At 46.3% G+C, this 26,412-nt stretch overlaps 1 protein-coding gene across 21 annotated transcripts; it reads right to left on the bottom strand.

The window, feature by feature from the left end:
* Nucleotides 1-89: 89 nt before the first annotated feature.
* On the bottom strand, nucleotides 90-20,472 carry unm_hu7910 (un-named hu7910). Of its 21 annotated transcripts, XM_078096389.1 has the most exons (26): nucleotides 17,638-17,955; nucleotides 17,163-17,234; nucleotides 16,929-17,057; nucleotides 16,498-16,680; nucleotides 15,448-15,492; nucleotides 14,921-14,989; nucleotides 6,388-6,441; nucleotides 6,000-6,044; nucleotides 5,576-5,614; nucleotides 5,197-5,223; nucleotides 5,082-5,114; nucleotides 4,973-5,008; nucleotides 3,931-3,978; nucleotides 3,770-3,835; nucleotides 3,353-3,382; nucleotides 3,181-3,266; nucleotides 3,026-3,112; nucleotides 2,796-2,946; nucleotides 2,592-2,728; nucleotides 2,415-2,513; nucleotides 2,241-2,330; nucleotides 1,791-1,928; nucleotides 1,579-1,714; nucleotides 1,389-1,480; nucleotides 1,052-1,185; nucleotides 90-964 (listed from the first exon to the last, which is right to left on the bottom strand). In XM_078096389.1, exons 1-26 carry the CDS (start codon nucleotides 17,819-17,821, stop codon nucleotides 814-816), a joined length of 2,361 nt encoding a protein of 786 aa, XP_077952515.1. In that variant the 5' UTR covers nucleotides 17,822-17,955; the 3' UTR covers nucleotides 90-813. The 21 variants fall into 21 exon arrangements, with proteins under 21 accessions (XP_077952515.1, XP_077952516.1, XP_077952518.1 ...); XM_078096390.1 differs by lacking the exon at nucleotides 15,448-15,492; XM_078096392.1 differs by lacking the exon at nucleotides 16,929-17,057.
* Nucleotides 20,473-26,412: the final 5,940 nt, after the last annotated feature.

Below are 26,412 nucleotides of genomic sequence, written 5' to 3'. Positions count from 1 at the left end.
AAGGAAACAAGGAGAAAAGATGCAGATGTTTGTTTCCTCAGAAACATGAAACGTAGAAACAGCTGATCGAACAAATAAAAACAAACACGTTTTATTTGTGTTTTTATCATTTTTAATACAAATATAAATCTTTACTAACTTGTGTTTTGTTTTTTCTGTGCAAATGTGAAAGAAAAACTTTAGTCTTTAGTGGTAAAAATGAAGGCGTCTCCTTTTATCTCATAAACAACAACAACAACTTGAGAATTAAAGTAAACATTTGAGTTTCTTTCAACAGAACAGCTGTTTTTATTATTTATTCTATTTAACAGAAAATAAACTTGACTTAAAAATAAATCCACACATCCAGAACCAGGACCAGGACCAGGACCAGGACCAGGACCAGAATTACGGCCGCAAGTTTGTGTTCTTGTGAAAGGTTGAAAAGTCAAGGAGAGGAGAACTAGGAGAGGAGTCGAGGAAAGGAGACAGGGAAAGGAGATGAGGAGAGGAGACAAAGAAAGGAAACACTTTATTTTCTGTTAAATGTAGGAAAAACAAATACCAGCATTTGTGTTGAACAGATAACTCAGAACCAGAACCAGAACCCTGAGCCCGTTGGGCCAGAGGGCGTACCACGTGTGTGCGTGTGCGTGTGTGCGTGTGTGTGCGTGTGTGTGTGTGAGGCGGCTTGTAAAGTCCAGTAGTAACGTTTTGGTCTCCTTCAGTCCGGCGCTTCGCTCCTTCACACAGAGCTCGTCACAGGAAGTGATCTCCTGCTCGGCGGCAGCAGCAGAATGAGAAGCGTGCGCTCTGATTGGCCGGCGCTCCCCTCTAGATGGCGCTCAGGCTGTGGCGCTGGGGGGCCGTGAGCTCCGGGTGCCACACGTCCACGATGAAGATGAGCCGGTAGCTGGCGGCCTCCTGCCACACCTCGTGCTCGAAGGAGTCATCGAAGATCAGGACGCGGCCCTCCTCCCACTCCCTGTGGGGGCGGGGGGGGGGATTCGTTCAACCATCAGCAACTCAGAGAGCGAGCGGCTACGAGCGATGACGAGGGTGAAGAGCGTACCTGGTCTGGTCGGTGCAGCGGATCTTGCAGCCGCGTTTGGGGACGACGAGGCCGAGATGCATCCTGAGTCGGCAGTTAGTGGGACCAGTGTGAGGCCACACGTGTGTCCCCGGGTGCATCACCGAGAACTTGATCTGAGGACACACACACACACACACACACACACACACACACACACACACACACACACACACACACACACACAGACACACACACACACAGACAACCAGATTATTTCTTATTTCTTGTTTTTACTAAAAATCTGATCACGTCTATTTTAAGAGTGTGTGTGTGTCTGTGTGTGCGTCTGTGTGTGTGCGTGTGTGTGTGTGTGTACCTGTCCTCTCTTGCAGCCTGTAGCCTCAGAGTGCTTCTCCAGCAGTGAGCAGGTCTTCGGGACGTCCCTGCACGCGTTCCCCACTTTCTTTCCTGGAAACACACAAACCACATTAGAGGAACATCTCTTGGTCCAGATGTTGTGGAGGAGCTCAGAAGGACCAGATGAACGAGTGAACGTGTCGTCGTGCCTTGTTGCCACAGCGTGTACTGGCCCCACTCTCCTCTCTCCCTCAGGTTCTCCTCCTCAGGAACGAAGGAGCCCGTCTTCTGGTCCATCACGGCCAAAGCCTCGTCCCGGATCGTCTTCCAGTTCCTCTCCAACGTCTGGACAGAGACAAGCTCACTGCTGCGTCTTCCTCACAACGCATGGAGTCCTTCAAAGGTCTCTGTGGGGTCTCACCCGGACCAGGTCGGTGTACCCCGTCTCCTTGGCCGTCCACCACGGCTGAGCCTTCAGCCCGTCCACGTTGTAGAGGGAGCGCTGCCACACCGACGCAAAGTGACCTCGCCGGTGACCCAACTCGTACCAGCTGTAAGCCTGAGGACATTTAGCACCAAGAACTCGTCCATGAAATGTGACATTCAAAGCAGAACCGTTAGGAACCATTTATGTTCTATAGTGTTTATTTACGTCTAAATGGCCAAAATAACAATAAAACGATACCAGTACAAACAGACACAGTAACAAGCTCACGTCTGAATGAAATATTTTACATTTATCTCAATAAGTTTGCTATATAGGATTTAATGTACAACAAAGACAACGTGACTTTATTATATTAAATGATTTCATTTGTCTAGAACGTTACTCGGTATTGATTAACTAGATCAGGAACACAACGGTACTCACGCTCTCGTCTCCGACCCTCTGCAGCGCGTCTCCGAGGTGGAAATAGAATCTGCCGTCATCCGTCCCCGGTTCCCCCGACTCGATCCCGTCCTGGAGGACAGGAAGCGACCACAGCGCTCAGCGACGGCGTGCGTATGCATTCTACATTCTACGTGCTATAGACCCGTGTAACACCTTCAGGTACGGAATGCTCTCTGCGATCCTGTTCTCTGACTTCAAGATGAAGCCGTAGTGAACTTTGGCGAAGCCGTTGCTAGGGGCAACCGCCAGGACCTGCAGGCAGACGGACGACCAATCAGAGACGAGCGCGGGGCAACGCCTCAACCGGTGAACGCGAGCGCGCGCGCCTACCTCCCCGAAGACCCTCCCGGCGCCCTTGTTGTCGCCTAGCAACAGGTGAGCAACGCCCATTTCGTTCTTCAGGCCGATGTCCTCCGGAAAGATCTGCACCATCTTCTCCAGCGTGGCCAGCGAGCCGCGGACGCGACCTGACGGAGGAGGCACGTTACAGCGTATACCAGTACCAGCAGCGGCGCTCGCAGCGCTCAGTCTCACCCAGGAACTGCTGTCGCTCCGCGCGCCTCTTCAGCGCCGCCCTCAGGAGGTCAGAGGTCGCGTCGGGGAGCTCGGCGGCTTCTCTGTAGCTGTTGATGGCTTTCTGCAGCATGTCGTTACTACGCAGCTTCTCAGCCAGGTCGTCCTCCACCTGCAGACACCGGGGGGCTGTTCACAAGTCCTCTGCGTAGTACTCTGCGTAGTACTCTGCGTACTAGTACCCGTAGTACCTGGGCTCTCCCGTAGCGAGCTCGGGGGCTCTGAGGATTCTGCTGCACCAGCGACTCGAACGCTCTCAGAGCTTCTTCCAGCTTCCCCTGAAGGAAAGAAGCTTCTTTAGCTCAAACATCTGGATCAGAATTAAATGAACATCGGAAATATTTACCTTCCTGCGGAGCTTCTCCGCAGCGTCAATTTCCGCTTTAATCGTCTTGTCAAATTTATTCAACAACTTTGGTTTATTTTTCTTCGCTGGGGAAAAAAAAATAAATTAAAAAAACTCAACTTAAATCCAAAAAGCTGCTTTGAGTATTTGTGTGTTTGTTTAAAATCTTCACCTTTTTCTTTGAGCTTCTCCTCTGGTTTCCCTGTGAGACGGGAGACACTTTAACATTCACGACTCGCCGAGGTCAGAGGTCAAAGGTCAGAGGAGCAGAAAGGAAGCAAAGATCATCTCTGGCTGAGAAAGAGCTCAAATAGATTCAGAAATGTTCTTTTAAACTTTTAAAAACAGAAATCAACACTCAAGCTGAAAAACTAAAAGATAACAAAGTAATACAAAAGTATTTACTCTTGTTTCTAATACTATTTATGTATTTTATATATTAATAGTATTTTTTTGTTTTGAATAAACTAGAGATTCTAAACCCTAAAGGCGTCTCGGTACTGACCACTAGGTGGTGTCTGTGCGTGTGTGTGTGCGTGTGTGCGTGTGTCTGTGTGTGTGTGTGTGTGTGTGTGTGTGTGCAGTTCACCCTCAGCCTCCTGCGGTGAGTCGCTCTGAGGTTCTACTGGTTCAGACGGGTTCTCTGCCTCCACCTCTGGCAGAAGGATAAACAGTATTTTTTTAGGACGTTTAGAAAGAACATCTGGCCTCACAGGTGTGCAGCTGGTTCCAGATGTTTGGACAACGTACCTGATTGCCGTGAGAACTTGGAGCTTGTCAGGTATCGTCCAGACTCCGCTACGGAATCCAAAGAAAAACCCCATCAAGGTGCAGGACTTGGATGGTGTCGCCATAGTAACGACCACATCGCGTATCATCGGGTAATGTTTACATCAGTCTCTTTTTATTGGGAAAGACCAGGACTTTGATGGGTGGAGACGGAATGAAGACCAGGACTTTGATGGGTGGAGAACGAATGAAGACCAGGACTTTGGTGGGTGGAGACGGAATGAAGACCAGGACTTTGATGGGTGGAGAACGAATGAAGACCAGGACTTTGATGGGTGGAGACGGAATGAAGACCAGGACTTTGGTGGGTGGAGACGGAATGAAGACCAGGACTTTGATGGGTGGAGACGCTTTTTCACGTCAACGATCACATGTATCAAGAGCAAAATGGCGGTGGAAATGTGCCGACTTCAGGGCTGTTTTATGCTCTTTTCCACAGCTGCTGGTTCTTACAGGTGATGTTGGGAAACCGTGATAATAAATCAACGTGAACAGAATTTGTCCTCAGACGGAGTGATGTGGACATCTGAGACACGTGAACAATGAACACGTGTCTGCAGGTATTATTGCATGAAGTGGCGGTTAAAACGATGGCTGCACGGTGCACTAAGGAGAGAGCGCATATCTAGAGACGGAGAGGACATCTGGCTCATCAGCCGCTGCTGCAGCCCGAAGACAAACCTCGTCCTCGGGCTGCAGCAGCACAGCTTATGTTCGCGTGGCTCCACTTCGGAAAGAAGCTCCTTTTTTCCATCTTTTCTGATCCAGCAGAGAGGACGGGGGGCGGGGCTCATTTGCATATGATTTGCATAAAGGGGCGTGGACAGGGAGCAGTCGGGTACAATTCCACGCTGGTTGTGATGCACGAAGGAAATGTGCTGCATGCGCTCGCACACACGGACACGTGGGGGCGTTTGGCTTTGATCGCACGCCGTGTTTCAGTAAGAAGTCTTTGTCCTTCGGGCCCTTTGGGGCCTTCGGACCTTCGGGGGTTTGAACTCACCTGGACTCTCCTCTGGGCGGCGCTCCGCCAACAGAACTACAACAGGAAAAACAGCTCAATGTACTCACCCTGACCTAAAGAATACTACTGTACAGGTACTAGTACTCACCTCCAGTTGTGTCTATTGCTTCAGTTCGATCCTCTGAAATAAAGAAACAAAAACTAGCAGGAGAGAATTCTGATGAAACGGTGACCTCTGATTAGAAGCAGCAGACTTCACTCACCTTCTGGATGAAGGTCTCTGAGGTCGTCTGTAACACACAGGTACTCTGTAAGTGACTGCAGGTACTACTCTTCTTCTTTAGCGGGTACATGATGTACTTTGTACTGTACACCTCAGAGGTACATTATACGACCCTCCAAACAAATGATGACGTCATAACCTACGATACATCGATTAGAATAAACCAGAAAACTGGATATAAAGTAGTTAAAATGCTGCATAAACAGGAAAACATTTTTATAATCAGCTAAATGACTATATTCTAAATAAATATAAAAGACTCTGAATTGACTTTCACTTGTGGTATTAGTACATATACTGCAGTAAATGATCTGAATACCACTAGATAATAATACAACACAGTTATAAATATACTGTACCTGGCACAAAGTCATCTTCCACCAGAGGGGGGGCGGCAGCTGTGAGACACACACACACACACACACACACGCACACACACACACACACACACACACACGTTGTGGTTGATGACTATTTGGTGGAGGCCTCCTTGAACCCTCCTCTAGACCGTCGTGTGTTAACTTGTTAACTTGTCCTTCTGATGGCCGCCTTCTAGTCTGCTTGGAGATTCTCTCTATCTGCCCCCCCCCCCCTCGTTGCCCCCCTCGTTGCCCCCCTCGTTGCCCCCCGTGTTCCTGCCCCCCGTGTGGCGTGAGCGCTGCAGAGGACACAAGCAGCTCTGCTCGCTCTCCTTCACGTTTGTGTTGCAGACGTCAGCAGATGAAGATGAGCAGGAACACAGAAACATTTTCCTCCAAAGAACAATAAGAAATAAAGACGCACCTTCATCTTCATCATCTTCGTCGGGGGCGGAGGACGGGCTGCTCTCTGAGGACGTGGGAGCAGAAATAATGTTGAAATAAAAGTGAATCAGACGAGATCACACTGGTTCTGTTGGACCGCCTGCTTTCAGTCACGGAACCCGGGTTTGTTTCAGAGGAACGTTCATTATAATAAATACGCCGCTCGGCCTCAGGCGGGTTAGGGTGGCGTGACCCGCGTTGGCTCCGCCCCCGAGACTCTGAAGCTCGCCGATTGGTGGTTTCCTTTCTTTTTAAAACTTCAGAGATTGTTTATTAACCCAAAAAGCGAAAGGTAACGGTCCACTGTAGTCAGCACGACTTATCTTATCTATTCTCTCTGATCCACGACGGTCTGCTGCACACCTCACCTGCTCGCTCCTCAGGTGAATCGCCCACACGTGGTTTCTCCGCCGCCTTCAGGCCTGTTCATTGGACGAGAGGTTAAAGGGGGCGGCGTCCTTCTTTACACTGAGTAACTTCCTCACTTTGAGACAATAACGGAAAAGAACTATTCGAGTCAAATGAAGATCATACGTTTGTGTTTTATGCAACAAATAGAAAGTGATATTTAATGAAATCGGCTTAAAGAAAATGTCCCTGATACCAAGACGTGGACACGAGGAGCTGCAGGGTGCATGGACGTGTACAAACAACCACTACATGACCATTTCCTGTGTTGACGGAGCAGCCACAATGTTAGCGTAGCCTAGCACTGACTGCACCAGACTTCATTCAGAAAACAGCGTTTTTAAAGGTTGTCGTCTTCAGAGAATTACAGAAATGTGCATGAGCATCATTTTCTATACGTTTATTGTGAAATGTTAATATTTGTTCACAGTGTTCAAATTTACACACGAAACTTCTGGTCTGTGAGGCGGCTTTTTGGGAAGGAAACTCGAGCTGAGAAGAAGTGATAAGAGGAGGAAGCTGCGATGGAGCAAGATAACGTCGAAAAGAGGAACAGGACGCTTTAGAAAGAAGGTTACCGGGTTCACGCGAGGCCTCCGTCACGTTCGCCATCGGAGAAGAACACACGAATCTCCATTTGAAAAGATTTATTCAGAAAGGAAAAGTATTTGAATGAATTGACGAACTACATTTGAAACTGGAGGCATCGAGTTTAGTTTTGAGTCACTGAATATTACGAGTTAACTCTGCAGCACAACGCTTATTTATTAGAGGCTCACAACCCCAGTCGCCCAATCTCCCAGAGGTCAGAGGTCAGGGGAGCCGATGTCCCCATGGACGAAGGAAGCCTCTTATCCGGAGTTAAACACTTAAATAACAGCACATGAATCGTTACGCTCAACATCGAACGTGATGAACAGTCGCTTTTCACAGGACCTAAAAAAGAATTTGAAATTCATGTCTTCCGTCCCTCCAAAGTAAGAGTGTTTTCACGGTAATGGTAGACTTTACATTAAATCAGCATTTATTTAAACCTCTATTCACAACAGGACAGAGAACCAATCAGAATAAAGCTCAGTACTCAAAACATCTTCGGCAGTTACATCCAGCCAACATGCACCAGGACGCAAAGCGCGTGTTTAAAACCACATTTCCTGACGTTACTCCTCTATTGAACCTTTTTATCAAACACATTTTAGTGACTAAAACTGACATAAACAGTCATGTCAAACGTGGCATTTACAGGACTGAATATAAGGGGTGGAGGTCGTCATGGTAACGTCACTCTGCAACCAGTGAACAGGAAGTGATCATTTCTGGATTGGAACAGTCCTTTCTTCTCAGGAAGGTTCCTCACTGAGCGAGAGGACCTGGAAGTAGTGGCGCAAAGAGCTGTTCTCTAATGCTGAGGAAAGGAGCTTCAATGCTTCCTTACTCAGTTCCTTATTAGGAACCGTCCTTTCCCAAAGGAGATCATTCCGTCCCACAATTATATAATAATATATAATATATACATACTGCATATTTAAACAGTAACGCATCATTCAGCCGCCCGCGAGAAATAACGATTGTGATGGAGAAACGTCTGTTTTACAGATCAGGTCAATCAGTGGTTAGGAATAGACGTTAGGAGGCCATTTTTGGACTATTTGAATCCAGCCCCCGTATACGTCTCTGGTAGAGACCTGCCAATCACAGTAGTCCCGCCCTAAAGCGTCCCCTGCTTTATGGTCTGTTTGACTCTAAATGGACATTAATTTACTAAATGAACATCATGTTGTGTTGAAGAAGACCCCTGCTGGTCACTACAGAGAAGTAGAGTCATTTCCTCATAGACGTCTATGGGAGCAGAGGAGTCGCCCCCTGCTGGTCACTACAGAGAAGTAGAGTCATTTCCTCATAGACGTCTATGGGAGCAGAGGAGTCGCCCCCTGCTGGTCACTACAGAGAAGTAGAGTCATTTCCTCATAGACGTCTATGGGAGCAGAGGAGTCGCCCCCTGCTGGTCACTACAGAGAAGTAGAGTCATTTCCTCATAGACGTCTATGGGAGCAGAGGAGTCGCCCCCTGCTGGTCACTACAGAGAAGTAGAGTCATTTCCTCATAGACGTCTATGGGAGCAGAGGAGTCGCCCCCTGCTGGTCACTACAGAGAAGTAGAGTCATTTCCTCATAGACGTCTATGGGAGCAGAGGAGTCGCCCCCTGCTGGTCACTACAGAGAAGTAGAGTCATTTCCTCATAGACGTCTATGGGAGCAGAGGAGTCGCCCCCTGCTGGTCACTACAGAGAAGTAGAGTCATTTCCTCATAGACGTCTATGGGAGCAGAGGAGTCGCCCCCTGCTGGTCACTACAGAGAAGTAGAGTCATTTCCTCATAGACGTCTATGGGAGCAGAGGAGTCGCCCCCTGCTGGTCACTACAGAGAAGTAGAGTCATTTCCTCATAGACGTCTATGGGAGCAGAGGAGTCGCCCCCTGCTGGTCACTACAGAGAATGCAGCTTTAACTCACCAGCGTTTTTCTCCGGACTTAAAATGATCACTTAAAAAGTGCTTAACTTAAGGTCATGCTAATTGGAGTTAGCTACTTCCCACGGAGGTCGATGGAATCAAGTTATCTGGCAAGTGTGAAGTCTCCCGATGTTGATGATGATCAATTAAAACCCGTCCAACCAATGACCATTTTGAAATACCGACCCGAAGTCTGTCCAGTGCGTAATGAAACAGAAAATAAAGCCGTTTTTTAGCAAGACGTAAATTTCCAAACTATACCTTTATTATTTTGAGGATATTTAGTTGACAAAAAGCCAGAAAAGGGTTTATTAGCTAATGTCATCAAATGAGGAGCGGCTTGTGTCACTGCTGTCCCACCCTTCATCAAGACAACGTCCATCCCACCAGTCAATTCTTCTTCCCACCGACGGCCATCTTCTCCCTCCGGATCGCCGACGCGGTCGTCTGGGACGAGTTGGACTTCCCCTCCAGGAGCTCCCGTTTCCTCGGTTCTACCTTCGCCGGCCTCTCCGCCTCCATCTTGTCCCGGGCAGCCTTCTCTCTGGCGAGCCGCGGCCTCTCCGTCCTCCCCTGCGGGACTCCGTCCTTCTCCCGGGCCGCCTCGCTCTCCTTCTGCTCCCGGGAAACTCGTTCCCTCTCAAATCTGTCCTTCTCCGCCCTCTGCTTCTCCTGAGCGACTCGGGACCTTTCCTTAGCGATATGCTCGCTCTCCACCCTCTGCTTCTCTAGTCTCGCTCTAGCGACTCGTTCCTTCTCTAGTCGCTCTCTTTCCTTAGCGACTCGTTCCTTCTCTAGTCTTTCTCTTTCCTTAGCGACTCGTTCCTTCTCTAGTCTCTCTCTTTCTCTAGCGACTCGTTCCTTCTCTAGTCTCTCGGTTTCTCTAGCGACTCGTTCCTTCTCTAGTCTTTCTCTTTCCTTAGCGACTCGTTCATTCTCTAGTCGCTCTCTTTCCTTAGCGACTCGTTCCTTCTCTAGTCTCTCTCTTTCTCTAGCGACTCGTTCCTTCTCTAGTCGCTCTCTTTCCTTAGCGACTCGTTCCTTCTCTAGTCTCTCTCTTTCTCTAGCGACTCGTTCCTTCTCTAGTCGCTCTCTTTCCTTAGCGACTCGTTCCTTCTCTAGTCTCTCGGTTTCTCTAGCGACTCGTTCCTTCTCTAGTCTCTCGGTTTCTCTAGCGACTCGTTCCTTCTCTAGTCGCTCTCTTTCCTTAGCGACTCGTTCCTTCTCTAGTCGCTCTCTTTCCTTAGCGACTCGTTCCTTCTCTAGTCGCTCTCTTTCCTTAGCGACTCGTTCCTTCTCTAGTCGCTCTCTTTCCTTAGCGACTCGTTCCTTCTCTAGTCGCTCTCTTTCCTTAGCGACTCGTTCCTTCTCTAGTCTCTCGGTTTCTCTAGCGACTCGTTCCTTCTCTAGTCGCTCTCTTTCCTTAGCGACTCGTTCCTTCTCTAGTCGCTCTCTTTCCTTAGCGACTCGTTCCTTCTCTAGTCGCTCTCTTTCCTTAGCGACTCGTTCCTTCTCTAGTCGCTCTCTTTCCTTAGCGACTCGTTCCTTCTCTAGTCTCTCTCTTTCCTTAGCGACTCGTTCCTTCTCTAGTCGCTCTCTTTCCTTAGCGACTCGTTCCTTCTCTAGTCGCTCTCTTTCCTTAGCGACTCGTTCCTTCTCTAGTCGCTCTCTTTCCTTAGCGACTCGTTCCTTCTCTAGTCTCTCGGTTTCTCTAGCGACTCGTTCCTTCTCTAGTCTCTCTCTTTCTCTAGCGACTCGTTCCTTCTCTAGTCTCTCGGTTTCTCTAGCGACTCGTTCCTTCTCTAGTCTCTCGGTTTCTCTAGCGACTCGTTCCTTCTCTAGTCTCTCTCTTTCCTTAGCGACTCGTTCCTTCTCTAGTCTCTCGGTTTCTCTAGCGACTCGTTCCTTCTCTAGTCTCTCTCTTTCTCTAGCGACTCGTTCCTTCTCTAGTCGCTCTCTTTCCTTAGCGACTCGTTCCTTCTCTAGTCTCTCGGTTTCTCTAGCGACTCGTTCCTTCTCTAGTCTCTCGGTTTCTCTAGCGACTCGTTCCTTCTCTAGTCTTTCTCTTTCCTTAGCGACTCGTTCCTTCTCTAGTCTCTCGGTTTCTCTAGCGACTCGTTCCTTCTCTAGTCTCTCTCTTTCCTTAGCGACTCGTTCCTTCTCTAGTCTCTCGGTTTCTCTAGCGACTCGTTCCTTCTCTAGTCGCTCTCTTTCCGTAGCGACTCGTTCCTTCTCTAGTCGCTCTCTTTCCTTAGCGACTCGTTCCTTCTCTAGTCGCTCTCTTTCCTTAGCGACTCGTTCCTTCTCTAGTCTCTCGGTTTCTCTAGCGACTCGTTCCTTCTCTAGTCTCTCGGTTTCTCTAGCGACTCGTTCCTTCTCTAGTCTCTCGGTTTCTCTAGCGACTCGTTCCTTCTCAAGTCTTTCTTTTTCATCTCTCTCTTTAGTGATCTTCTCTTTCTCCTCCTCCATCCTCTCCTCTTGGGCCTTGTCCTCCTCCATTCTGTCCTTCTCAACCATCTCCTTCTCCATCCTCTCCTCTTGGGCCTTGTCCTCCTCGATCCATTCCTTTCTCCTCCTGCTCTCCTCCCTAAGCTGCTCCTGCGCGGCCTCCAGCATCCTCATCTTCAGCGCCCAGTCTTTCTCCTTCTCCTCCTCTTCCTCGGCGAGGAAGGCCTTGATCTCGGCCAGGACGATGCGAGCGATCCTCTTGGCCTCCATCTTTTGGTGGATGACCCTGAGCTCCTCCCTCAGGGCGGAGCGCAGCCGGGCTCCTCTGACCGGCGGCTCTGAGGTGTCGGGTTCAAGGTGGAACTTTAAGCGGTCATGAATTACACGTGAACGTGACCCTCAAACCAAGCAGGAGATGTTAGCAGAGGATGCGACGTGCTGGTAAAGAATCTGCTCCGTTAGACGTAAAACATTAGAAACATTTTCTGTCTCGGTTTGGTAATAAAAGGGGTAAAATTCCACACGAGGACCAACATGGCACAGAACATGCATCGCTCGCTCAGAAGGTCATTCAGATGAACAAAAAGGGTCGAGCTTCAAAAGGTCACAACAGAGACGTCTTCTCGTACCTCTGGTGGAGTTCTCTCCAGCAGAAGCCTCCTCCACTTCAGATGGAACATCAACAGATGGTCATGAGAAGAGATTAATGACACAAACCAACTGGCAGCGTCACACAGAGAAATCTACCTTCTGGGAGTTTAATCTCCTGATGGGATTCTTCTAACGTCTCGTCTTCTGGGACCAAACACATCAAATATTTACATCCTGAAGACAAAGATCTGCCACATCATCACAGCAAGCAGGAGGCCGGAGATACCAAATAACAAATATATGGTTCATTTGCTGCTGCAAACAAAAAAAATGAAATTAGTTGATCCCTAATGACCCCCCTCCAAAATAAAAGACTTCCCTCCAAAATGTTTTTCCTCTTCAATTATTTAAGTATTTTCTGCCCCAAATAGATGTACATCGTAACGACAAAGCATGTTTTTGACAAAGTAGCGTAGAATGTTTGTATTAAATTGTGAATGAATGTTTCTCCAAAAGTCCTGACGTGGCGAAGTGCTGTCCATTTACCAACGTTCAAATAAACGCCGATGGACCCTAAAGTCATTAGTGATGTCATCCGTCACACAACAGAACGTGCATTCACTTAGTAACACACTTTTAATAGCACAGTATTGCAGAGGCAAACGAGTAGGACATGACCAGCAGGCAGCGAAATTCAAGTTAAATATTTAAATACATTTTCTCCAAAGTCCAAATACGGACACTTCCTGTTCCTGTCATGTTGTTACAACTCATCGGTTGCCATGACGACGACAACAAGCGGAGACGATACAGAGGACGATAAGGACGTTCACTTCCTCTGCATCGAACACAGAAGAGGAAGTACTTCCACCGAGGGGAAGCTCCTTCAACGCAACTTCAACTTATTCGATCTATTTTTTTGGAATCTGAAAATATTCAACATGAAACGGTTTGATGGGTCGCGTAGAATCGAATGTTCACAAAGGTCACAGATGATGCGTTTGTAAGAGAAGAACATGCTTTTCCGGCCGGTTTTCAGAGCATTAAGTCAAGCTCGAACAATCCAACACGACGAACGCAAACAAGCGGATCAGAGCTCACGTTTAGTACAGGCGAGAACCTAAAGGGTGTTAGAACCGCGTCAGCGGGGACTCTTCACCTTCTTGTCCTCTAGACGGTTTGACAAAAGACGGGTCGGTTAGCCGTTAGCTTAGCATCAGAGCAGGAAACGCACAGACACACAAACAAGACACGCTTGAAGGTACCTTTTCTCAGCCGGTGAGCAGAAGCTCTTAACTTCTTCTCATCTGAGCAGAACACAAGAGGAGCGTTCACAACAACAACAACAACAACAACAGGACGAGGAATGCTGTGGATGCGTTTACGTTGATCAGCACGACGCCATCAACGCACCACAAACCTAAAGGTCGACACACAGCAGAGTCCACGCGATCAGCAAAGGTTCAACAAACGCACAAACGCAGAGGAAAACACCTCTTTGAAATGTGACATTTACGACATTTCTTTCTCTCCGTTGACAAATTTAAAGTTTCATTTCATCTTAATCTTTTGACACAAAGAGAAATAAGAAAATGTGTCATGAGCCAGCAAAGGTTTTATATTGAAAGTCCAGTTGAGCTTCCTCTTTCATTTTCAGGACAGTTTGGCCCAGTTGGGCCCGGTTGGGCCCGGCACCGGGAACCAGAGCGTCGTCCTGCGGCTCCCAGTCCGATCCTCGCAGGCGGTACTGGGACCACATAGCCGAGCTACCGGCCCGGCTTCCCGGCCTCCAGGTTCTGGAGGTCCAGCGCGACCCCTTTGACCTCCTCGGCATCAGAGGGGGTCTCGCCGCCTCCTCCCTCCTCCTGCATCTGGGCTGTCGCCTCCTTCCCTTGCTCCTTCACCTCCTTATCCTCCTCCCCCTCGCCCCGCTCTACGGGCGAGGACACTACGTCATACAGGAAGGTGAAGAAGCCATAGATCCAATCAGAGCCCTCCTCTGCTAAAATATTAAGGACCTCCTCAAGCGACTCGGCGTTCGCACTACCGCCGCCATCTTTGGTCAAGCCTGACGAGAGAGAGAGAGAGAGGGAGGGAGGGAGGGAGGGGGGAGGGGGCGCAGACAGCATGGGAGCAGAGGCAGAGAGGAGATCAAGGGGGATGGAGAAAGTGGGGGAGGACGTGTGGAGGTGCAGAGAAGGCAAAGGGAGGAGGAGCCAAAGGAATGAGAGACAAAAGGAAACCAAAACCAAACAAGACAACAAAATAAAAGATGGCGAAGCGGGAGGAGAAAGAAAGCGATTAGAAGAAGTCAAAGAAGAAGAACAACATGAACCAAAGACAATCACAGCTTCCTGTCTCGGTCTCGTCAGGCTTCCTGCTTTGAGCTACAGAGGCGGCCATCTTGGATCAGAGTCTGCGGGCTCTTCAAACTTCCTCTATGATTCGTCCCACCCGACGGATGACGTCACCATGGGGGGTTCAATAGATTACGTTATCGATTGGGTTTTATATTAGTTTATTCTTTTACTTGATGTAATAACTCCAGTAAGGACCAGCTGAAGAGGCAGCAACGGCAAACTGGACCCAAATAAACTATTTAGCTCCTAATTTCATCACAATAAACAGACCAAGTGAAGCTGAAATTACGTCATAATGCTTCATAGACGACGAGCAAACGTCCTTCAACGCGCTGGTTCTCTGAATGGAGTCTGGATCGATCAGTGCTAGGCTACGCTAACACTGTAGCATCATCACTCAGTAACGTCGCAGTAATAGAATAATTATAGATACTAGAATTATTATTAACGCTACTCTGAGCGTCTTTCCAACGTTCCTTCTCACGGGCGGAACGGCTTTAGTGCGCTTCACACCACAGAAGAAGAAGACGGCCGCAATCACGCCGGGACGGAAACAAAGAGGAATTTATAAAACGTGAACTTGCCGAGCAGAACTTTGGCGTCTTCAACGTCGAAGTCTCCGTCTCCATCGGTGTCATAGGCCGTCAGCTTGCCTGAGGGAGGAAGAGGAGGAAGAGGAGGGTATGTCTGCATTTCATCATATTCACTCACATTTCTTCTCTACATTTGAATAATTATTTTCTTGTCATTTAGAAACCTAAATAATAATAAAGCCGAATAATACGTCATGATAACGCTTCGGCTCTTTAACGCCACCAGACTCCTTTGGGAAAAAGACTCATTTAGCCTCTCGGGGCACAAGTTGCTGGTTCCACTGCTGTTAGTTCTGTGGTGTAATCGGGTAGTTTGGGTGGAATACTGGTGAGATACGACGCCTCATACTGATGCTTGTGTGAACATGATCAGCTCAAAGCTTTCAGCCCCTTTTATACTCAAGTATCTACATGAAACTTTCATTTGGTTTTAATGTCTCAAGGCGGTTAAATCGGTACTTTTTCCTGCAGCAGTTCGGTCGCCCCGTAAATGCGGGTTTTAAATCTCGACATCGTACCTTGCAGAACTTCTGAAAAGTTCATACGAAACTGCTTCGCTCTGGCTGCGTGCAGAGAAACGAGGAGAGAAGAAGAGACACAGCAGACGCGTTGAAGCAGCAACAAAGAAGCATGAAGAGAAATCAGGTGCACACGAGACGCACGGACACTTTCTGCCATTGTTACAACAACCGGCATGCGGAACATGATGCACTCTGTTGTCTTATTTAAGAATGACAATAACCACACAGCTGGAACTGTAGTCAGTGATTGTTGTTACGAGTGTATAGAATTATTCATCTATTAACATTTATTATCCAGATTCAAACATTTCCACTGGAGCTACAGTCGGTCTTTGTGCATTAAATCAAAATCACACAGGTCTGTGATGTACTTCTTAAGAACACAATAAACACACACAACACCAAGGACCACTAAGTGTAACAGGCGTGTTAGAGGGGAAACGCACACAGACACACGCTTCTCTGAAACAGGAAGTCCGTCGCTCATGAAGCAGCTCAGCAGAGACGACGGCTGAGACCACAGAGTGTGTGTGTGTGTGTGTGCGTGTGTGCGTGTGTGCGTGCGTGTGTGTCTGTGTGTGCGTGCGTGTGTGCGTGTGTGTCTGTGTGTGCGTGTGTGTGCGTCTGTCTGAGAGGAAGAGCTTATAAACCACATGAAGACAGAGACGGTTCCTCTATGAAAACCAACATTCTGAAAACTAAGTTTGTGTGTGTGTGTGTCTGTGTGTGTGTGTGCGTGTGCATGTGTGTGTGTGCGTGTGTAAAAACTGCAGCTCCAGCATCAAACTTCACTCGGTTGAAATGACGCTAAAGATGTTTCTGTAAAGAACGCGTGTCGCCGTGACGACGTGGCGTCTCTCCAGAGGTTATTATGTAAAAACAGACGGTGGCTCAAACATTTGATTTGTAGATCATTATGATTCCACACAAACAGAATTGCACTTAAAGTGAATATGATTTGAATCAAATGGTTATTCGAATGATTATTGTCACTAGAACGACGTCATCCATCAAAGCACCATGTCATAGTGATGTCATCGCACTCACCCATGACGCTGTCGTAGTCCACCACCTCGAAGTAGACCACGGCCACGGAGCTCCAGACCCCCAGCAGAGCCAGGACCACGAACCAGGTGAACATGGAGTACTTGGTTCCGGTTCCTCCTCCTCCTTCTCCTCCTCCTCGCTCTGAACTCTTTCCATTCTTGCTCTCCACCGCCGTCTTCCCCTCTGAGGAAATCAATTCCAACGTTGATTTAGAACAAAATCCAGAAGCTCACAGCTACAATTCATGTCCTGGTTAAAATCCCAAACCCTTTGAATCAAACTTTATTGACACACGCGTCCAGAGACGAGGCGTCAAGGCCTCCCAGGATTAGAGCGAGGGAGTCGACCCGATCCACAAAACCACAACAGCTGTTCATGCTGACGGACAGGAAGGCACGTTGCCGAGGGCAACAGCCATCATGGACTCTGACCTTTGACCTCACACGATGCTTCAGTGTGGACGAGGTCTTTTATCGCATGAAGAGATTTGTTGACAGTAGAGCAGCAGGAGAACCCTTCAAAAGTGTGTTGAGGAGCTTCTGGAGGGAAAAGGTCTCGTCCTCAATGGTGGAGAAACCAAACAGAACAAATCTAAACCTAACCAAGACAAACCAAGCCAAACCTAACCATGCCAAGTGAAAGCAGACCAAATCAGGCTCCCAAACCTTTCCTACCCGTCTCCTGGACGATGGGCTGCACCTCCTCCTTCGTCTGCGAGGCCTCCTCCTCTTTTACACCTTTTAACCGATTCAAACCAGGTCAGACATGAACCACACCAAACCAGGTCAGACATGAACCACACCAAACCAGGTCAGACATGAACCAAACCAAACCAGGTCAGACATGAACCAAACCAAACCAGGTAAGACATGAACCAAACCAGGTCAGATATGAACCACACCAAACCAGGTCAGATATGAACCACACCAAACCAGGTCAGATATGAACCACACCAAACCAGGTCAGATATGAACCAAACCAAACCAGGTCAGACATGAACCACACCAAACCAGGTCAGACATGAACCACACCAAACCAGGTCAGACATGAACCACACCAAACCAGGTCAGACATGAACCACACCAGGTCAGACATGAACCACACCGAACCAGGTCAAACCATAATCCCACACGGGCCTACCTGTCTGTTGGACCACAGGCTCCGCCTCCTCCTGTATCAGCGGCTCCGCCTCCTCCCCATACACCTCCTCCTCAGTGTAAACCTCCTCCTCAGTGTACACCTCCTCCTCGGCACTGATCTCCTCTACGGGAGCTGGGGAGGGTTCGGGGGGGAAGGAGGTGCCATAGTGGCGGTAGCGCTGCATGGACCCACCCGGGTCTCACCAGAAACAAGCCTTCAGGTTTAAAAAGTGATCGACGAGGATCAAGAAGCAGATAAGAACCACAGTAGGAACCGCAGGGAGGAGCTCAGAAGCTCTTCAGAAGAGTTCAAAGAAGTTAAATAAATCAAAGCGGTGAAGGACGACGACACAAAGCGACCGAGCCGAGCAGGAGACACATGAGCTCTGCCTCCTCCTCCTCTTCCTCCTCCTCCTCCTCCTCCCAGTATCCAGACCCCGGTCCACACTATTATTAGAGCCAACAAACCCAGTGTGTGTGTGACCTTCACACGTCTGGATATCCAACACCAGTCGCTGTGTCGCGCTTCTTGTTGAAGTAACTGTACACCGGTTCCAACACAATACCTCACTCCTGATGAAGGAATACTACAGTACACGATACTTTACTTCATAGAGCGGAATGACTGAGATTTGTCTTTTCAGTTGCTGCTTTTAATTTAATTGACCGATCGATAAGGTCAATAACGAGGTATTTGGGAAAAAAAATATCACAAAGCAACATAACTAATATTAAATAAAAAATAACAAAAGTACGTACAATGAGTTTGTCTTGGTGATGTGTGTTAATCAATAAGTAAATAAACCATAGTAGAATAAACAATGGTTATAATTACATTATAATTATTAATAAAAATAATAATTCATTTACAAATCCTAGAATCCTTTTTAATTTTAATGCCTCGGCATTAACAGAGAAACTGGACTTCAAGTAATATTTAAAAATGTAAATATCTGGTAAAACTATTTTAAAAGAAAAAAAACATAAGGTCCAGATTTGAGAAGTGTTTTTGATTCACATCTGTCATTCATATCCCGCCCTCATTATTACCTGTGACAGGTGACACTCACTATTTGCGGAGTTAAAGAGCCGTCTGTCCTGTAAAGAGTAACAGGTGTACTGATATTACACTCAAGTACTAATACTATACTGTTAAAATACTCAAGTAAAAGACATGCATTCAAAATCCCATCTATTGATGTATTCAGATTACTCCATTGATGTATTCAGATTACTCTATTGGTGTATTCAGATTACTCTATTGGTGTATTCAGATTACTCTATTGGTGTATTCAGATTACTCTATTGGTGTATTCAGATTACTCTATTGGTGTATTCAGATTACTCCATTGGTGTATTCAGATTACTCCATTGGTGTATTCAGATTACTCCATTGGTGTATTCAGATTACTCTATTGGTGTATTCAGATTACTCTATTGGTGTATTCAGATTACTCTATTGGTGTATTCAGATTACTCCATTTGGTGTATTCAGATTACTCCATTGGTGTATTCAGATTACTCCATTGGTGTATTCAGATTACTCCATTGGTGTATTCAGATTACTCTATTGGTGTATTCAGATTACTCCATTGGTGTATTCAGATTACTCCATTGGTGTATTCAGATTACTCCATTGGTGTATTCAGATTACTCCTATTGGTGTATTCAGATTACTCCATTGGTGTATTCAGATTACTCTATTGATGTATTCAGATTACTCTATTGGTGTATTCAGATTACTCCTATTGATGTATTCAGATTACTCTATTGATGTATTCAGATTACTCTATTGATGTATTCAGATTACTCCTATTGATGTATTCAGATTACTCTATTGATGTATTCAGATTACTCCTATTGATGTATTCAGATTACTCCTATTGATGTATTCAGATTACTTCATTTGATGTATTCAGATTACTCCTATTGATGTATTCAGATTACTCTATTGATGTATTCAGATTCAGGGATAATCAATGATCAGATTCCTAAATATGTAAATAAATGAGTGTGTTGTCATAGAAACACTCACGTGACACCAGATCATCAACACAACATGTCAGCTGACACAAATAAACGTTACTGGCTTGTTGGCCATCATCTGTGGTAGCTAGCTTAGTTTAGCTTAGCTTAGTTTGGATTAGTTTGGCGTCAGTAACAGCCAGCTAGTTTTTGACGACGTCAAAACCAGACTCGATGCTAATTTCGCCCAGTTGAATATTCTCCCCTTTAGAGGGGCAGCAAACTAGTGGGAAAACGCGAATAAGGACGTTAGCATTGAGGCGTAAAGCCCACTGCTCGCTTCGGCAGAAGTCCAGTACACAAACGGGCTTTCAGTGACCAGGACGAGGCGTTTCACTGCGGCTTGTGGCCGCTGCTGGTCTTTTGCATGAAGAAAAGTGAAACCCACAGTGGATCCGGCCGAGGAAATGCCTGAAGGATTGTTTGCACGTAGTTAGCCGAATGAAAGAACCCAACTCGTATTAGGGTTCGCCCTCCCGGGTGGGCATCTTTCCCGGTACGGAAGCCCACTTTGAGTCGCAGGGGAAGGCGACGGGAAGCCGCACAGAGGCGCGTCCGGAGGTCCGGCCGGTCCCGCTGGACGCGGTACTCACCTCTCCTGGGCTGCGCTCTGGGCGTCTTTCTCTGGGCCATTGCTCCGCGAACCCCCCGATGCAGATGTTCCGATGTGGAGCAACAAGCTAACGTATCTGTATTTACGACAAAACGCACCAGCGACGCGACGCTTTACGTTCACGTTGATGAAATCACGTCACAATCACGTTCACGTCTTCACTTGGATACCAGCAAAGCCAAAGTCCATGGTTACCGTGACAGACTTTGCGTTTGGCCAATCAGAGCCAGAGGAACCGCCCGTGGGCGGGGTTAAAGGGCGGGCTCTCAGGAGCTTTAAACCAATCGGGTCGCTGAATAGCTCCTCAGCGTAAAACACGTGGCACAGTTTTTATGATCGATCATCATCAGGTTTCATCATAGTGAGCAGCTGTATTAATACGTTTAATAACTTAATTTGTGTTCATAATCTACGTTCACGTCTGTGCTCTTTTCTTTTATCACGGGCGTATCTGCCCAAATGCATCTTAATGCAGCACATTTTTGAGAAATGATTCATTGTATTTATTGTAAAAATAATGAAATCCCTTTGAATAATAACAGTGCCACAAAACTACGTTAATACTATTGTAATATCAATAATATTGTTGTAATACCCTTTTTGGTGTTTGTCATGTTTCCTGCAGCACTCGTTCCTTCCTGCAGGAGGCAGCAAAGCTCCACATACAGACGTTCTGGTGAGGAACCTCCGTTCTGCACCTCCATCCTCTCCTGTTATCGTCTCCTCAGTCCCTCACAGAAGTGTCGTCTTAATAGTACTTTGAATCCGATGAGGCTCCTTTTGGAGACTTTAAACTGGAGAAGATGGACGTCATGTAGTTTTAGTTCAGCTCTCCTTTGTTCTTCTTCTTCTCCTCTTCTTTCCTTCCACGTGTTTTTATTTATTAATGTGGATGTTTCGCTGATAATAAAGTAACAATGACGAGTGTGATAAAGGACGATGTGAAAGACAATGTTGGTTAGTTTACGTCAGAAAGTGTGTGTGTGTGTGTGTGTGTGTGTGTGTGTGTGTTATCAGTGAGCACCAGCTGGCTCTCTGCTTTGTTTTTAGGTCACTTTTACACCGACTCTCCTTAAATAAGTGTGAAAGCAGCTCCGCTCTCTAAAATAGAAACAATTAGTGGGACATTCCTGCATGTCTCTCTCTCCTTCATTGTTTCTCTTTCTTTCTTTTCTGTCCTTAAGATTTTTTCTCTCTCTATTTTAAATTTAAATAAATGATTTAACAAATGTGTGACAGAACAGAGAAGGAAAAGTATTACAACATATATAATTATTCTATAAAAACTGAAGTATATAATATTATTCACTTAAAAATTAATTTAAAAAATAATCCGTTGTCTTGTGTCTCTTTGTCTCTTAGTGGTTGTTTTATGTCTCGGTTGTCTTGTGTCTTTGTGGGGTCATTACAATCTTCTTGCGTCACAGCAGCATGAACCATCATGCCTCAAGTCACCTGTGAAATCACAGTGTGTGTGTGTGTGTGTGTGTGTGTGTGAGTGTGTGTGTGTGTGTGCGTGTGTGTGTGTGCGTGAAGGACGGCACACACATCTTTCCCCCGTCAGCGTGCTGCCATGGCGACGTAGAACACACAAACACAAAAGACAGAAGGACATGAAAAGAGTTTTATTTGACGCCGAACACACACGCACACACATACACACACACAAACACACACACACACACGCACACACACGCATACACACACCTCCAGTGTCGTCATAATGATTGTGTGTGTTTCATGACTAACCTCACAAAGAAATGAATGACATCACAGACATTATGCTGCATCAGCAACTGTCCTGTTTGCACTCAGCGTGTGAGTCTGTGTGTGTGTGTGTGTGTGTGTGTGTGTGTGTGTCACTCGTTGATCCTAACCAGCAGAGTCGTACAGTCACAGCGATCGCACACGAGGACGAAGACAAACAAGAGGAAACGGACCATCGGATACTCTGATGGATGAGAATGTTTTTATTGACGTTGACAGAAAGCGCGATGGACACAAACACCTCGTTGTCGTGACAACTGGTGTGACCGCAGTAAGCAGCTGCTTGTTTATTCCACAACAAATTCATAAAGTTAATACTTGACATACTTGACATACAAATACATTTTGTCAAAGACAAAACATTCACTTTTTTCAATTAAAAATGGAAGTATTGTTTTTTGTTGTAATTAGATCAATAATCTAATTGTTTTCATTTCTTCTCACAGTGGATTCTTTTTTTTATGGCTGTTTATGTATTTATTTTTTGCATTGATCAGTAACAGTAAATGATCAGATCAATATGACATTTATTTAATTATTCTTAATATGATTCAGTGCACTTCCCATTGAAAACACACAAACACAGACACACACACACTGCTGACCCAAGCTGACAACTGTCAGTTTGTTTTAAAAGTTGACTTGACCAAAGGGACACACACACACACACACACACACACACACACACACACACACTGTTCCTGTTTAGCCTTCAGTTGTTGTGAGCGTGCTCAGTGCAGCCCCACCGAGAGGGAAACACACACACACACACACACACACACACACACACACACACACACACACACACACACACACACACAGACCCTGTCAGCTGAGTGTGTGTTCAGTCACACATTATAGTACTTCAACCGATTCAATAATGCATCATTCCTTTATTTACTCCTCTTTATTTAAGCCTCGTCATCACAAAAGAGAAGCTGTGAATCGGTGAACTATAAAGCGGCCATCTTGTTTTTATGCAACCAGAAGGTGGAGACAAGTACAAATGAGCTCTGAATAAAACATATAAGTCGTATAGGCCACGTCCTAAAGCATGCCGTGCTTTATGGTCCATTAGAGACCTGTCAATCAAACTCATCACAACTAGAGATTGAGACCGTAAACTCATGTTTACAGTGTAACTCAAGAGAGAAGAGTTCTATGGGACCAGTCGCCCCCTGCTGGTCAGGGCAGAGAATGCAGCTTTACCGCACATTTCAGACCCGCTACTTACGCTGTATAACTACATGAAAGTGAACTGTTCCTTTACGAGAAAATTCAGATTTCTGGCAAGCAGACAGATGGGGAAGCTCCATTGAACATATGTTGAGTCATTCTGGCACCCTGTGTGTGTGTGTGTGTCTGTGTGTGTGAGGCCAGAGACAGGGTTACATAACCAAGTAAACAACCCGGCACACTCACGCACACTTTCTCCGTGCAGCGCCCTGCTCAAGGGCAGCGAGGCGGCTCAGAGCACAGCCTGTGTTCTTCAGTCAGATGAGCTCAGATCAGTGGAACTGAGCCAATTAGTGCGTTTATTGATTGTTATGCATTGACAGAAACACCGTCCTGTCAATCAAATGAGGAGAAGAGTAAAGGAATTTTAAAAAGGCCTTCAATTAAAAAACACATCTGAATGCTGTCATGAAAAGATCTTAAACAGATCAAAACTCACCTTAAAGGATGTGAAGTGATTTGCAAAAGACCAAAGCGAACGACATCTTCTTTCCATTGGTTAGTTTTTGGTTTAAGTTTGAACAAGAGATTGTTGACAATAAAAACAATATACGATCCCAACTTAAGAAAAAAAGTCAGGAAGGGAAGAAGCCGCAGAAGACGGATCCCGAGTTGAAGTGCTGCAGAAAAATCTGCCACATGGCCGAATCTTACCCAGCATGCAACAGGAGGCACTGCACGAAGCTGTGTGTGTTAAAGCCGCGTACTCTCTAGTGACCAGCAGGGGGCGACTCCTCAGTAAACACGAGTTCATGGTCTCAGCCTCTAGTTTCAAGTCTTCTTCGTTACGGCAGGCCGGAGCTCCCGAGACCTTTGGAGATGGACATGCTAGCTAGCTAACTAGCCAGCTTAAACACTGAAAGCTAACTAGCCAACTAACAAGCTGTGGAATTGGACAATATTTATAGGTTAGCCATTTAGCCAGTTTAGATGGACAAGCTATGTAGCTTACTAGCCTGATTGGAGATGGAAAGCTAACAGGCTAACTAGCTAGCTAGGGAGTTGGACAAGAGAGCTAGTTAGCAAGCTAGCTGGCCGTCTGCTCCTGTCCTGATGAAGGTGTCCAATAGAAGTGAATGGTTTCGGCTAACATGTTCCCTCCAGTTAATGTTAACTCGAAAGGAAGTTCCATTCTAATACCTTCAAAATAAAAACATCACAACAGGTTCAGTATTAAATTTTTTTTCTTCTTTATTACAGGAGGCTTTTGTTTTATATACAGAGACATGTATTTGCAAAATACTAAAAAGTATTTCAACTCAAAGTACTAAAAAGTATATATTCATATATATTGTCATATCATAATCATAGTAATTATTATTATTGTCTCTAAAACACAGAGGGGGGTCATGAAGCACGGCTTTCACCTCCTTTACACCGAGGTTTCACCGGTTTGTGCGGAGGAAAACCTTGCAACTCGCTTTGGGATTAAATATGTGGAAAACTGTAGACATTTAAAAAAAGTCAAATTTCAACTTTTTATGAAGTTTTTTTAATTGAAATCCCGGAGTTACAAAGTTTTCCTCCTCCAACTGGGACGTGAATCTTCTCAGGCAGAGCTGCTCGGATCTGATTTTAGTGATTTCTATTTTTCAACGGGATTTTTTTTCTTTGTCTCCAAATCAACATAATCGATGAGAAGAAAGTTCCCAATTTCAACTGGATCAAAGGAGAATTCCGGGGGAGGTCCTGAAAAGGCAACGTTCTTGAGATATGCGGTTTGCGGGGGCTGATATGATGACTCATATGGTGAAACCAGCCGTGGTGTAAACGGGGCGACGGTAGTTTAAGAAGTGAGAAGATGCCCGGAATAAACAAACAAATCCATGACGACGGAAAAAGTTAAAACATTGTTATTACGTCATACTGTAAATAACATACAGCATCACTACCTGTTTACATAACTGTAGTATTGCATTTATCACACAGTTAATAGTAATAATAATGAACAATGAAACTGGTTTTCTGTGCATGTTTCCTCTGCGTTGGTTCCGTGGGTGTTTTGTCTTTTTATTTTGAAAGTGACAAAGCAGCTTTTGGTTTTGAAACAGGTAAAAGAAGGCAGGAAGGAGCAGAGATTCTCAGTCCGAGTTTCAACAACCCCCCCTTCTGATCTTAATATGGACTCTCCCGATCCCCCCGGTAGCACCACATGGACTGACCCCACAGCTCGGAGCGTGGGCGGTTTCCCTCCAAAGTAAGAGTTCATATTTGCTTACGGGAGGCCGATCTTTTCCTTTCCCTTCAGGTACGGAGAGCTGTTGGTCTTCATGTGAACAAACTGTCGAGCCTTCTACCTTCACTATCTCTTGTGCTCGGTGGAAACCAGATGTTTGAGGTTCAAGTTCACTAAAGTTCTGCGGGCTTTCACAAGAATCCTCCCGCGCGGCGCCAGCGGCGGACTACGCGAGCAGCGTGTAGCATTCATGGGTATTTATCGGCAGAAATGTATTACAATATTCCTCACTGTGTTTCCATGAGTTTATAATCAGCTTAGAATGAGCCCTTCAAACCTCCAGCAGGAGGCGGAGTCTGCCGTGTTTCTACAGGAGCCCGGAAGGACAAACCAAACACCGGCGACTCTCGTGTTCTCTCCATCAGCAAAGAGAGGGAGGGGATTTGTTTGCTGCAATCTGCCACCTCCCCACTAGATGGCACTGAACCCCACACACTGTCCCTTTAAGAAACCCTCCAAACTGGTTTGTGTGAATGCCGCTTCGAGTTCTTTACACACCGGGGCGCTTTGTCCTTTTTATTCGGGAGATTAACTTGCTAATGTTAATACATTTTCACCGTCTTCTCTCTCATAACATGGCTGATTATTAAGGCATCAACCAATCATGTACGTCCGTGCGGAAAGGACACATTCAAAACACAGGCTGTAGTGCACAACTGCAACTAGGAGGCTGCATAGACTTCACAATAAAAGCCCCGTACATACAGCTGTTAACCACAGGGACGGTGGCCACAGATCTGTTGAAACCTTCCATTTAAAAGTTGTGCAATTATTTAAAATTCACTTTAGCTGCTGGTAGGAATCACCTTAATGCAAATATTTTGCATTTTTGGTTTCTTTAATTCATCACAATCCCCAGTGTGTAAAGGCCCCTCAGGCTGCGAGGGCACAAATTTGTG

The sequence above is a fragment of the Gasterosteus aculeatus genome, chromosome 21 (genome assembly GCF_964276395.1).
Source record: "Gasterosteus aculeatus chromosome 21, fGasAcu3.hap1.1, whole genome shotgun sequence".
In the NCBI taxonomy this organism is placed as follows: domain Eukaryota; kingdom Metazoa; phylum Chordata; class Actinopteri; order Perciformes; family Gasterosteidae; genus Gasterosteus; species Gasterosteus aculeatus.
Note: the sequence above shows the minus strand (reverse complement) of the source record. Positions and strands in the feature narration are given on the sequence as shown.

What these genes read in the sequence shown, in the direction of transcription:
- unm_hu7910 (XM_078096375.1), bottom strand. Translation starts at nt 17,821, where the DNA reads ATGCAGCGCTACCGCCACTATGGCACCTCCTTCCCCCCCGAACCCTCC. An exon ending in GGACTACGACAGCGTCATGG is followed by an intron (nt 15,493 to 16,497) that starts GTGAGTGCGATG and finishes CTCTGCACGCAG; the next exon opens with CCAGAGCGAAGCAGTTTCGT. An exon ending in GGAGATTAAACTCCCAGAAG is followed by an intron (nt 12,051 to 12,132) that starts GTAGATTTCTCT and finishes TTCCATCTGAAG; the next exon opens with TGGAGGAGGCTTCTGCTGGA.